The 14,373-nt window shown below is 37.1% G+C and overlaps 1 protein-coding gene across 6 annotated transcripts in view; it reads left to right on the plus strand.

Moving 5' to 3' along the window:
- Positions 1–14,373, plus strand: part of RTN4 (reticulon 4) — a 135,959-nt gene that overhangs the window by 91,180 nt on the left and 30,406 nt on the right. Inside the window, 1 exon segment of one of the 6 annotated variants that reach the window (NM_001145178.2) lies at positions 8,334–8,615. In NM_001145178.2, the coding sequence (NP_001138650.2) occupies positions 8,582–8,615 (34 nt within the window). In that variant the 5' untranslated portion in view covers positions 8,334–8,581. 6 annotated transcript variants of the gene reach the window in all.

Genomic DNA, 14,373 nt, shown 5'->3' on the forward strand with positions numbered 1-14,373 from the left:
ATCCTCTGTCGTCCCCTTCTCCTCCTGCCCCCAATCCCTCCCAGCATCAGAGTCTTTTCCAATGAGTCAACTCTTCGCATGAGGTGGCCAAAGTACTGGAGCTTCAGCTTTACCATCATTCCTTCCAAAGAAATCCCAGGGCTGAACTCCTTCAGAATGGACTGGTTGGATCTCCTTGCAGTCCAAGGGACTCTCCAGAGTCTTCTCCAACACCACAGTTCAAAAGCATCAATTCTTTGGCTCTCAGCCTTCTTCACAACCCAACTCTCACATCCATACATGACCACAGGAAAAACCTTGACTAGACGGACCTGAGTCGGCAAAGTAATGTCTCTGCTTTTGAATATGCTATCTAGGTTGGTCATAACTTTTCTTCCAAGGAGTAAGCGTCTTTTAATTTCATGGCTGCAGTCACTGTCTGCAGTGATTTTGGAGCCCAAAAAAATTAAGTCTGACACTGTTTCCACTGTTTCCCCATCTATTTCCCATGAAGTGATGGGACCGGATGCCATGATCTTCGTTTTCTATATGTTGAGCTTTAAGCCAACTTTTTCACTCTCCTCTTTCACTTTCATCAAGAGGCTTTTGAGTTCCTCTTCACTTTCTGCCATAAGGGTGGTGTCATTTGCATATCTGAGGTGATTGATATTTCTCCTGGCAAGCTTGATTCCAGCTTGTGTTTCTTCCAGTCCAGCGTTTCTCATGATGTACTCTGCATAGAAGTTAAATAAGCAGGGGGACAGTATACAGCCTTGACGTACTCCTTTTCCTATTTGGAACCAGTCTGTTGTTCCATGTCCAGTTCTAACTGTTGCTTCCTGACCTGCATACAGATTTCTCAAGAGGCAGGTCAGATGGTCTAGTATTCCCATCTGTTTCAGAATTTTCCACAGTTGATTGTGATCCACACAGTCAAAGGCTTTGGCATAGTCAAGAAAGCGGAAATAGATGTTTTTCTGGAACTCTCTTGCTTTTCCATGATCCAGTGGATGTTGGCAATTTGATCTCTGGTTCCTCTGCCTTTTCTAAAACCAGCTTGAACATCAGGGAGTTCACGGTTCACGTATTGCTGAAGTCTGGCTTGGAGAATTTTAAGCATTACTTTACTAGCATATGAGATGAGTGCGATTGTGTGGTAGTTTGAGCATTCTTTTGCATTGCCTTTCTTTGGAATTGGAATGAAAACTGACCTTTTCCAGTCCTGTGGCCACTGCTGAGTTTTCCAAATTTGCTGGTATATTGAGTGCAGCACTTTCACAGCATCATCTTTCAGGATTTGAAACAGCTCAACTGGAATTCCATCACCTCCACTAGCTTTGTTCATAGTGATGCTTTCTAAGGCCCACTTGACTTCACATTCCAAGATGTCTGGCTCTAGATTAGTGATCACATCAATTAGTTCCTCTTCACTTTCTGCCATAAGGGTGGTGTCATCTGCATATCTGCGGTTATTGATATTTCTCTAGTGATAACTAGACAATGGATACATAAATACACCCTTTTTTCCAGAGCCCATGAGATAAGTTCTGTACATTCTGTGTTACCCCTAAATACTTCAAAAAGGGATATTCTGTTACATAACCCCAGTACAGCTATTAACTTTGTAACTTTACATTGATAACAGTGCTTTTTTCTAATCTACCATTCATATTCCAGTTGTTAGTTGACCTAGTGTCCTCTACTGTAGGGTCCAGTCTAGAGCCAAGTTTTATATTGTTATGTTGCCTTTGGTTCCTTTAATCTGCAGCATATCCAGTTTTTCTCTTAATGACTAACATTTTTGAAGAAAACAGGCCCTTTCCCTTCTCTCGTTTTAGTAGAAAATTCCTTGTTGTTGTTGTTGTTGTTGTTGTTGTTTTTGCATTTGTGTAATGTTTGTTTGTGATTAGATTGAGGTTATGATTCATGGCCAAAATGAAGACGGTGTAGTGCCCCTCTCATGATGTCAATCTGGAGGTACCTACTATCCATCAGTCCTTCATTGATGAGGTTAATCTAGGCCATTTGGTCAAGTGGTTCCTGATTTCCTTATATGATTATTGTCCTTTGTGACAGCTGATGGGTGACACTGCAAATATCCTGCCCTTTATTAAAATTCTTTCCCTAGATTTAGTGTCTATTGATGAATCTTGGTTGATTTATTCTTTACTACTAAATTTACAAAAGATGATTTTCCAGTTCTAAAACTTCCTCCACATTTGTCAGTCAATACCAATGTTCTACTCGTAGCAAGAAATCTGTTTTTCTGTTAGTTGACTAATTAATTATCAGTATGGATCCATGAATTTCTCTTTTCCCCTAATGGTTTACAAATCATTACCATACTTAAATTATTTTGGTTATAAACTGACCCAGATTTGAAGGGCTCCCCTTCGAGTTGGCTCAGTGACATGCAGCTATCCTTTTAAGTGAAGAGGGAAACACTTCCTACTTTCTAACATAATGAAATGTTCTAGGCTCATCTTTTGCCCGCTTTGTCCCAGACACAAAGTCAGCAGTTTCTCCAAGGGTCCCTGATTCCTTTCAGTGATCAAGAGCTGGATGCAAAATACGAAGAGTTGTACTTTGCTCCTGTGGGATCTGTGCGTTTTAGCCCTTTCAATGGACAGAGGGAGGAAATACTTGTATACACACATACGAATAAACATAAGTACATCCATGTATTTATGAAGTCATGAGTTTATATATACTTCCAGATCCAAAACATTCTTAGAGTACTGTTTCTTGCTTCCCTCATTTCACATTTGTATTTTCCCTCAGATGGTAGAGAATCTGCTTGTAATGTAGGAAACACAGGTTTGATCCCTGGGTCAGGAAGATCCCCTGGAGAAGGGGAATGGCTTTCCCACTGCAGTATTCTTGCCTGGAGAGTTCCTTGGACAGAGAAGCTTGGCAAGCTATAGTCCATGGGGTTGCAGAGAGCCAGACACGACTGAGTGACTTAACACTTTTCTATAGTGAGAACATGACTCCGCACACTTATTAATTTGTTTAATCCTTGAATGTATCTAAAATAGTCTTAGAATGTTTTATAATATCATTATAATAAAATAATGAAGAGGATTATTTTTCAAATCCACCTGACAACCTGCCTCAGCCCTGCGCAGTTACTTGGATTGGTTTTATTTTCCCTTTTCCTTCCATTTTCCCCCACTCCAGTGTGGTTATACTACTCATTTGAAATAAAGTTAGATTTGTTTCAGTTCGCTTCCACTTTTAGGTGTTCTTCCTATTTGGGATGTTTTTAAACTAAGTATTTTGAACGGCCAAGGAAAGCCTAATTATTTGCATTTTACCTGGAAAGGAGGGACTGCCATTTATGGGAAATCTTTTAAGCACCAAGAACTTTCACGTAAGTCATCTCATTTAGTCTTCATCATAATCGGAAAGAGGGACTCACTTAATGGATGAAAAAACCTAAGTCCAGGAATGTTAAGAAACTTCTCCAAGGTTGCATAGCAAATTAGGTATAGTAAACACAATACCTTTTGAGCTTCTACGGTGTTTCAGATATTGGGCTAACTTTGCAAAATAATTTTTTTTATTGAAATATAGTTGATTTACAATGTTGTGTTAGCTTCAAGTGTACAACAAAGTGAATCAGTTATGCATGTACCCAATCTTTAATAGATTCTTTTCTCATATAGGTCTTTATAGAGTATTGAGTAGAGCTCATTGTGCTATACTATAGGTCCTTATTATATATTTTATATGTAGTAGTATGTATAGTCTCAATTTAGTCTCAATTTATCCCTTCCCCCTGGTAACCATAAGTTTGTTTTCTACATGTCTGACTCTATTTTTGTTTTGTAAATAAGTTCATTTGTACCTTTTTTTTTTTTTTTAATAAGATTCTGCGTATAATCAATATGGGGCTTCCCATGTGGCGCTAGTGGTAAGAACCTGCCTGCCAGTGCAGGAGATGTAAGAGACGTGGGTTTGATCCCTGGGTTGGGAAGATCCCCTGAAGGGAGGGCATGGTAACCCACTCCAGTATTTTCGCCTGGAGAATCCCATGGACAGAGGAGCCTGGCGGGCTATAGTCCATAGTATCTCACAGAGTTGAACACGACTGAAAGTGACTTAGCACGCAAGCACATAAGCAGTATGTGATATTTGTCTTTCTCTGGCTTACTTCAGTCAGCATGGTCATCTTGATAGATCCATGCATGTTGCTGCAACTGGCATTATTTTGTTCTTTTTTGTGGCTGAGTAATATTCCATTGTATATATGTACCATATCATCTTTATCCACTCTGTTGACAGTCATTTAGGTTGCTTCCGTGTCTGACTGCTGTAAATGGTGCTGCCGTGAACATTGCGCTGCGTATGTCCTTTTGAATTATGGTTTTCTCAGGTTTGCCCAGTAGTGGGATTGCTGGGTCATGTGGTAGCTCTATTTTTAGTTTTTTAAGGATCCATCATACTGTTCTCCATAATGGTTGTACCAATTTACATTCCCACTAACACTGTAGGAGGGTTCCCTTTTCTCAACACTCTCTCCAGCATTTATTGTTTGTAGATTTTTTGTTTTTGATGATGGCCATTCTTACTGGTGTGAGGTGATATTGTAGTTTTGACTTGTATCTTTCTAATAATTAGCGATGGTGAACATCTTTTCATGTGTTTGTTGACCATCTTTATGTCTTTGGAGAAATGTCTGTTTAATTCTTCCCATTTTTGGATTGGGATGTTTGGTTTTTGATATTGAGCTGCATGAGCTGTTTGTATATTTTGGAGATTAATCCCTTGTCAGGACTTGTACTAATTTTTGCCCTTCTAATAGTTAGAAAACCCATTGCTCTGTTGATTACCAACAATTAATATTTATTAATTTTTTTAAAAAAATTTTGATAGTTAATGACTTACACATTATACAAAGTTCAAAAAGTATAATTACAGTAAAGTCTTCTCCCTTTCTTAACCAGCTGTCTAGTGTACCTTCCTAGAGTCATTTACTAGGACTTGCTTCGTAAGTATCCTTCCAGACATTGTGTACTTGGCTTTTTTTTTTTTTTTAAACCTTTAGTAGGTTGACAGGTTAAAGTAACTATCTTGCTGTTTTGATCTTTGATTATTAATGAAAGTGAACGTGTTCCACATATTTATCGATTATTTGTATTTCTTGTTTGAAGTGCCTGTTCATCCCCTTTGCCCATTTAAAATTTAGAATCACCTCTTTCTGATTTTGAGAGTTCTTTGTATACAGAACAAAGATGCAAATTTTTGTCATTTTATAACTTTCCCTTAGTTTTCTAAATTTTATTTTACTTTTTAGTGGATATTTTCAGTTTTCACATGCGGGGATATTTATAACCTTTAATTTATTTACTAATTTATAGCTTCATTTTCAATTTTTAATTTGGGCTTCCCTGGTGGCTCAGACGGTAAAGTGTCTGCCTGCAGTGCCGGAGACCCGGGTTCGATCCCTGGGTTGGGAAGATCCCCTGGAGAAGGAAATGGCAGCCCATTCCAGTACTATTGCCTGGAAGATTCCATGGACTGAGGAACCTGGTAGGCTACAGTCCATGGGATCGCAGAGAGTCAGACACGACTGTGCGACTTCACTTTCTTTCTTTGTTTAATTCCGATCTGTTCGAAATTGATTTTGAATTCTGGTCAAAGATCGTTTTATTCCACATGTTTTTTGGTGTTGGAGTTATTTTCATTTTCCCATGGTACTTTGATCTAGTTCCTGACTGCCAATCAATCCTGGGAAAGAGCTGGAAAATTGAGTAGTTTTTGCCAGATTGCATGTCTTGGGTTGGACAGTCAACTGTACTGTGGGTGTTGGTGCCATCTAGTGTTGGAGACAGAAAAGGGTATCTGTGGAATGCTCTGTAATCCACCATATTCAGTTGGGCAAAGGAGTTTAGTGAGTTGTGCATATTTGCTTCACACTAAGAAATGACTTTGAAAATGACTTTATATATAAGAGGATTTTGAATTCAGGCACAACATATTGAATCAAACAAATGCTTGAGTCATGCTATGATAAACATTATGAAGTGACCCTGAAGATTCCCCCAAACATGTATTCAGCGAAAACTTAAAAATTTTCAAAGATTTGTTCAAAACCTAATGACTATTTAATTCCAAATTTTAAAATGCTTTGGATCTTTTGTATTTATTTTGGATTATAATATAAGAAATCAACGTTTATTTAGTTCTCATTGAATAGTATCACTTTCAGTTTCTTTATGGTTTGTAGCGTTCATTTTTAGCAGCTTATATGAAATTGTTTATAGATCTTAGAATGTTCATTATTTTTTGGTTATTTTTAGCTTGTTCATTGTCTAGAATACAGTCTTTGTTCATGTCTTAGGTTAAATTCAGTAATTAATGCTGAAGTGCTATAATTTAGTCCATAGAGGGCATTATATTACAGCATATGGTGTTAAGCATTATACTTTAATCCCTTTCAGTAATGGGACCTATGTTTAGTTTCATACTTTGGTATAGCTCAGAATAATTAAATTTTGAAGTAAGTTTAAAACTACTCTGTAACTATAACTTTTTTATTACAAATTCCTGTTGTCCATTGCTGGAAAGTAGAAATAATTTTTTTTAGTTATTAAGAATTGTATACTAGCAACTGCCAATTTAGAGAGTAGCACTTCAACCCAAATGATCCCTTCTTTCTCACCTTATTTGTCTTCATCTCTAAACATCACAAAGCAAACAAAGCAAAACAAAAACTTGAGTTTTTCTGGGGTTCAGAATTAGAGGAAGGAAAGAAATGGAAAAGGAGGACTATCTTGCAAGAGGTGGCCTGGGAGGTCTTACAGCTTACGTATTGCTGCCTACTTCAAAATACAGACCTCTGCTGTCTGAAATCCTAGACTGAACCGAGTCAAGGAGCAGAAGATGTGAATAATATGGATAGTAAATACCTTTTGTCTCAAGAATTCTTTTTTCCCTCTCCTGTTAGTGTAGTAATCTCTGACTTGGAAACTGTTTGGGCGATGTTTTTGAGTGCATTATTCTAATGTTAAAGTAGTTACTGGCCTTCAGTCTTGAGGAATTCATTATTAGAAAATACTGCTTTGGAAATGTTACTTAGTGCATATTTTGGCATTTCTAACTACTGCAGGAAGAGGCCAGAGATTTTCAGCTGTGATATGACTTGGTGACAGTGTTCTCAAATATCACATTATCCAAGGGTCCAGTGAGGAGAATTTAAAGTTAAATATTAACTTTTTATCTGAGAATACTAGACTCTCTTTAAAAATTGCTTCGCTTTATTTGTGTTTGGAGTTAGAGAGGCAGAGAGGGAAAGAACTGAGTTCTTTATTCAGGCCACTTCTGATATGATCATGGGTTTTCTGAAGCCCCAGTTTTACAGCAAGTTCTAATATGTATACATATATATATAATATATATATAAAACATATATATATGTTATACTATTTCATTGTAGCCAATCTTCTGAAGTATGTAGTTTCCTGCATAGGCTCCATTCTTTATACTTCAGCATATAAAGCATTAAAAAATATATGTTGCCTTTCCTGCTAAAGTCAAATGATAGCATTAGTCAAACCAGTTTGAAATGTTAGTAAAGATAAAATATTCTGTACTGAAATGAATGTCAGTTTTATAATTTTATAATAAAAATTTCGGAAATTCCTTAGATTTGTTTTTGTATTTATCAGTAAAATTTTATTTTGGTCTTATGTCACTTTCCCAAAGTGAATGATATAATTAGCATGTGAATATTTCTCCTCAAGCAAAGAGTCTATTAATAGTACCTGCAGTAGTGTCTAATAGATATTTATTGAAAGATTGAGTTGGAGCAGGTGGTGATTACGAATAAGTGTATATTTGCAAGTCTCTGGATTTCTGTAATTGCAAAAGAAGAAAAAAATAGCATTATATTAGAAATAGATTGCTGAAATAGAATAAAAACTTTTTGTATTTAATTTATATTCAAGAAACAGTAATAATTTAACTTTTAAGATTCTCTTGTCATACCCTCATAAGGGTGCAAAATGCTAATAATTTAGGAGAAAGTAAAAAGAGAATGCATTTGCAAGACTTGAAATTTAAGCTGTTACCCTTCTTTGGATCAGTCCATTTTTATCTTATCAGGTAATCATTAATTTTAAAGTTTTAAATGCGGCTGGAAAGCAGCAGCATAATTCCCTTGTCAAGACAAAAAACAAAAACCGAATGTGATCTTCAAGTATGTTACAGATATATTCAGTGATTAACTCTGCCAGAGCAACCCTCTTTTCTTTCCTTTCTTTTGGTAGCTTGCCTCCCACCCCACCCCACCCTACAAAAGTAGCTCCATTGGGTGTGAGCAACAAGCAAAAGAGACTAGAACAATAAGCAGACAGAAGAAGGCGGCAGTGCCTGGGCATTGGTAGCCTAGTTACAGATTGCACTGCGTCAGACTGTTCCACACCCAGAAGGCGTCAGGTGACTTCAGTCCTGCTGCAGTTGTGCAGCAGAGGAGACTGCAGGCTTCGGTTGAGGAAACGGGTATTTCATGTCTCAGGGGGTAGATTTTTGCAGTTGCAGCTTTTCTGCTGGTATGCATAATTGATAATTGCATCTGTAGGGCAGATCGTGACAAGAGATGGACGGTCAGAAGAAAAATTGGAAGGACAAGGGTATATCTGCTTTTAATCTTTTGTTCATTTTTTATGTGACCAGTAATGTATTTCTATGAATAACCTTTGCAATTTAGATCTATTTTGGATTGAAAATGAAGTTGATAAGGGTTTAGGAGTAAAGGATTAAATCAGCGATTTCAAATGTTTTTGCATTTGGCTGTGTATGAGAAAATGTCACGCTGTTCTGTTTCACTGGCAGTCTATTTCGTCTTTGCAGTCCTGTCGTTGATTAGGTTCTGTTCTTAAATCTTTCATGTTTTAAACAATGTCCTTTTAACAGAATTTCATTTGGTCACTTGGGTGTGATAAATCTACATAGGCATGTTTGTGTTCCGTAAAGACATATTTTCTGTGACTCAGTATTTTTTTTTTTTTTTAAAGCTTACTTGGTGTAGTTGAAATTCTATCCAAAGATTTGTAGGCAGCAAGATTCTGTGTTTGCACTAAGCCTGTTTTCTTCTTTGGAAATATTATTGAACCTTTAAAGTTATTACCAGTTACCTTTTAATTAGATTATAATTTTGTATGTCTTAAAACGTTTAAAATATATACACAGTAGTTTTAACTGTGTGTCTATATTTAAATCAGTAACCTTTGTCCTTGTAATAACCAATCAGTGATCTTGATCCCCTTTCCTCCCCCTTGAAAGCCCAGATCCTTTCAAGTCTCAGTGGATCTGGGTTGTGTAAGAATTTAAGCTCATGAGTGTAATGAATATTTTAAAAATATTTTATTATGTAGATGGTTAAATGTGCCATTTTAAGGAAAAAGGAAGGTATATCAGACTGTATATCTGACCTTATAATAAATTATTTTAAAAATTGTTAGAGCTGTTTTTAAGTAGTCTGATTAGACATTCCATACAAGCAATTTTTTGGCCACATTTAAGTTTTATAATTAAAATATTTCTATAGCAAAATTGTTAGCAGGATTGGTGGTAAATGTTTCTAAAAGCAGTATGTGGAGCTAATTACAATATCTAAAAATTTGGTCAGTAAAGTATTGTGGGAAAAAGGTGAGCTTAAGATTGAGGTCATATTGAGACATTTGAAAGAGTTTATAGTTAACACTTAAAGAACAAAAAACAATATAGCTGGATTTTTTTTACCTTTATGGTTTCCTTACATATGAATTTAATGAAGAGAAGGATTTTTTATTCATCCTTCTGACCATTAGCATTAGAAAGTGAAAGTAAGTTGCTTTATTAGGTTTTGTTAAGTAAAAACATCACTAGGGGTAACAATACAATAAATATAGACTTTAAAAATAAGTGAAAAGTCACATCACAGCCTACTCAGCAACCGTTAAGTCTCTATTTTAATAATTTGAATGTTAGACCATTTAACAACGTCTTAAGTTCTTTATTTGCTGAACTAATTTAGGAATACTTTGATATTGGAGAAATTAAGATCGAGTATAATCCATATTATACCAGAGATTTATTTTGATTATTTTCAGGCACTATATAAAAAATCAAATTTATTCTGAAATATCTCTGGAGAGCCTCATTTTGTATGTAAGTGGAATGGCCTGATACTTTTTTTAGTGCCTGCCTTTGGCTTTTTTACGTGGGAAGACTAACTTTATCTATTGTTCGTATTCATTTGTTAAGTTATATTTTAGTGTTTTTCAGCAGGTAATTTTAGTGTTGCAGATTAGAGGTTATGACTTCAGTGGAAATCAGTGAGAAGCTGAAACTACCATGGAGTGAGTTTTTCTTCATTTTATGAAAAGTGTGACAATAGAGGAAAGAATCTAATCTAAGCTCTCTAGGTATACTAAACAAAAAACAGTCTTAAGCCCATACATATATTTTTCTCCTCCCTTACCACCCCTGTTCATCCAGTTGTCACATCTAATGATGGTAATATAGAAGGGTATAAAGAAATGAGATATTCTGATTTCAGTGTTTAAAGTTTGGTTTTGTTTTTGTTTTTGCTGATTATTGTTGAAGACATTCTATCTTTCAGGCTAAGCCCCACATTAATAATTTATATTCTTTTATATATTTTTCATATTGAGTTTTCTGTTGTTCTTAGTGGAATACTTATAACAAATGAAATCTATGAAGTACTTGACCATTGAGGTTGATTTGAAAAGCACGGATTAAGACAGTCAAAAGATTTTAAAGAGCCCAAAATAGAAGGAATAGGTAGGTTTGGAGATTTGGGTGGGGTGGGAGAATGATTTAACCGCTAAACAAGGTATAATAGAGCTTTCTGGGTAGAACAGAATGTTTATAGGATAGTAGCTGCAAGATAAGATTGGTATGATTAAAGAATGTAGAAGATTTGTAAGATCTAGGTCAGGTTTCCTCAAAGTTCCTTGAAGAGAAGAATTACCTTCTTTTTTGTATGGATTCCTGTGATCCTATTCAGGTCTACCAAATCAGAACTTACAGGGGAAGTGTGTGGCCTTGACACTAGGGTTATAACACCATTTATGTTATAATCAGACACATTTAGGAAACCCCAATCTATGTTTTCAGGTTTCTCTTTCTGTAGTTTTTCTTTGTGTGTGATTTTGGCCAGAGTAAGAAACTGAACCTTATTTTTGTCTTCATTTTCCTCTTTTGCATGATTTCTGGTGTACCAGTGTTGATGTTCTCTGGTTTTATGAAAAGATACTCTGGGTCAGATTGCAGAAGACACTGCAATCTTTGGATTTTATCATAAAAGGAGAAGCCTTTGGAAGTTTTAAAGTCTGTTTTGGGGTGCTATATAAGATAAGTTGGAGAAGAACTTAGAGGCAGAAGGGGATGATTTGTGCCCACGTTTAAAGCAAATAGTGCCTAGATTTGGCCTGAAATAAGAATGAAAAGGGGGTGGCAGGTTTGAGAAACTTAGAGAGGAGTACTTGACATTTGACATAGATTTGTGGGACTAGGGTGAGGGAGGGACTCGGAGGACAACATGAAATTTCAGAGTGAAACTTTGGCAGTGCTCATGCTTTAGTGTCAGTGGAAATAGAGCTAAAGTAGGTAGAAATGATGCCAAGTTCCATTTTGGAAATTTACTGAAGCTTAGTGAAATGACAGGCTTAATGATGAATGACTAATTGAGAATTGAATGCAAAGTGAGACAGATGAATACTGTGAGGATATTAGCGTAAAAAGAACAGAAGGTTAAGTAAGGAAATCCTAAAACCTATTGAAATAGTGGGGATGTGCGGACCAGGAAGACAAGGAAATTAGAGTCCAAGCAGGATCGTGCCGGTTCCCTGATCTTAAGGAGAGAGATTTTTCAAGAGAAAACAGAATGGGTGGTTAAAACACTACAGAGAAGTCATTTAATGTGACGATGGAGGAATGACTGTGGACCCTATTGAATTTTAGAAATGTGCAACACTACCCATTATTACCAGTGCTTTTGGGATTTGGCAGTTAACATGCTGGAAGTGAACCTTGGGAGAAGTTTGTGTGGAATGGGGACAGAAGTTTTCTAGCATTTAAACCTAGTTTGATTGTAAGGCAAGACAGGTTGACCTAGGACCATTTCTGGAGTTTAGGGCTTTCTCTACTGTTGCTAAGTCACTCAGTTTCTTTCAAAGCGTAAGGTTACTGAGTATGTGGATACAGGCGTATGCTTATACTGACATTCAGGTAGATAGAAGAAGAAATCTTGCTGCTTGAAACATGCTTTACTAAACCCCTTACTTAAACCCACCCCCCAAAAAATCCTGAGAAGGGAACTTGGATGTTAATCAATTGAGAGACCTATTGATTAGAGGAAGCCTCCCTGCTTTTCAGTTCTAAACTTAGCTGAAACCCAATGTTGAGTCATTCATTAGCGATTTCTTCTAGTTTTTTTACTGCTTTAGTATTGTTATACTGTGTGTGTGTATGTGTATGTTATAGAAAATTTAGAAGGTCTGTGTAAGAAGGAAGCTATCACTTCACAAAACATTCTACATTGTTTTAATGGATGTAGTCTTCTAAGTATGCCCTGGTAATCCCATATAGTTAAATACTCAAGTTATTCCTAAAGTTTTTGCAAGTATGAGCAGTGCTAGAACAAATATCAGTTCAGTTTAGTTCAGTCGCTCAGTCGTGTCTGACTGTTTGCTACCCCATGGACTGCAGCACGCCAGGCTTCCCTGTCCATCACCAACTCCGGAGCTTACTCAAGCTCATGTTCGTTGAGTCGGTGATGCCATCCAGCCATCTCATCCTCTGTGGTCGTCTTCTCCTCCAGCCTTCAATCTTTCCCAGCATCATGGTCTTTGCAAATGAGTCAGTTCTTCACATCAGGTGGCCAAAGTATTGGAGGTAAATTATTGTTCTTATTTATAATTATTTCCAAATTGCTGGGTTATAGTATTTAGACTTTTGATTCATGTTGCAAAACTACCCTCCAGAAAGATGCAAATGATTTTGAGCAATGTATAGAAGTACCTGTCCTGAAACCCTGGCCAAAATTAAATGCTCCATATGCTTTCTTGATGGTTTTAACTCTTTTCTAAGATAGCTATTTTTGTGTTTTAAGTAAATTACTTGATGAGAACCAGTTTAAGTTGAAAAAGAGTAAATTTGCAATTTTTTCCTCCTTTATATGGTTTAAAATCTTAAGTGAATAAATAGTGGGAACAATGGAAGTATCTGCTCTGTTTTTTATGTTTACCCAAATCTGGGTTTTCCTCATTCCTCACCAGAACTTCTAACTGGCTTTTCTACTAAATCCTATGTATCAAGCCAAACACTTCCTAAAGTATGGCTGTGATTATTGCGCTTAAGAGATTTTCTTTTACTTTTCAAATCAAGTTCATACTTCTGTCCTGGACTTTTAAAAGGCATTCATAGTCTAGTCCTAGCCTCTGTAATCCCATCTCCCATTATTCTGCCTCCAGCCACATTGAAGGACTTACTCCCTCAACATGCCTGTTCTTTGCATTTGCTTCTGTTTTTCTCTGTCTAAAATCCAATCCAAGTTTTAGGCCCAGTCCTTCCTGAGGTATTCACCTCTCAAGTGAAGATAATCCAGTGTTCCTCAGAACTCCAATCTCTTGGGTTTCATTCTGTGCCTTCGGTTACAGTTTTACATCTATAGTGATAAAGAACCCGCCTGCCAATGCAGGTTAGACGTTAAGAGACGCCAGTTCGATCCCTGGGTTGGGAATATCCCCTGGAGAAGGGAATGGCAATCCACTCTGGTATCCTCGCCTGGAGAATCCCATGGGCAGAGGAGCCTGGCAGGCTGTAGTCCTTAGGGTCTCAACAGAGGCGGACATAAGGGCAGAGGAGCCTGGCAGGCTATAGTCCTTAGGGTCTCAACAGAGGCGGACATAAGGGCAGAGGAGCCTGGCAGGCTATAGTCCTTAGGGTCTCAACAGAGGCGGACATAAATGAAGCAGCTTAGCACAGCACACGTGCACACACACACACACGTATATGTATAAAATATTAGCTTTTTTTTTTTCTAGTCTGTAAATTCCTTGAAAGCAGAAGAAATAGCGGTGGCCTCATCATTGGGTCTTCTCACTGACTGTGCATAGCTTTGCAATAGAGTGAGAGGATGAGAACTTTGATACTCGTCCAGGTTTACTCCTGTCCTTGAACCGTATACCTCCATTCTGTGCGCGCTCAGTCATTCAACTGTGTCCAACTCTTGGTAACCTCATAGACTGTAGCCCATCAGTTTCCTCTGTCCATGGGATTCTCCAGGCAAGAATACTGGAATGGGTTGCCCTGCTGTTTTCCAGGGGATCTTCCTGACCCAGGGATCAAACCCACATCTCCTGCATTGGCAGGAATTCTTTA

Source organism: Ovis aries, chromosome 3 (genome assembly GCF_016772045.2).
Source record: "Ovis aries strain OAR_USU_Benz2616 breed Rambouillet chromosome 3, ARS-UI_Ramb_v3.0, whole genome shotgun sequence".
NCBI lineage: Eukaryota > Metazoa > Chordata > Mammalia > Artiodactyla > Bovidae > Ovis > Ovis aries.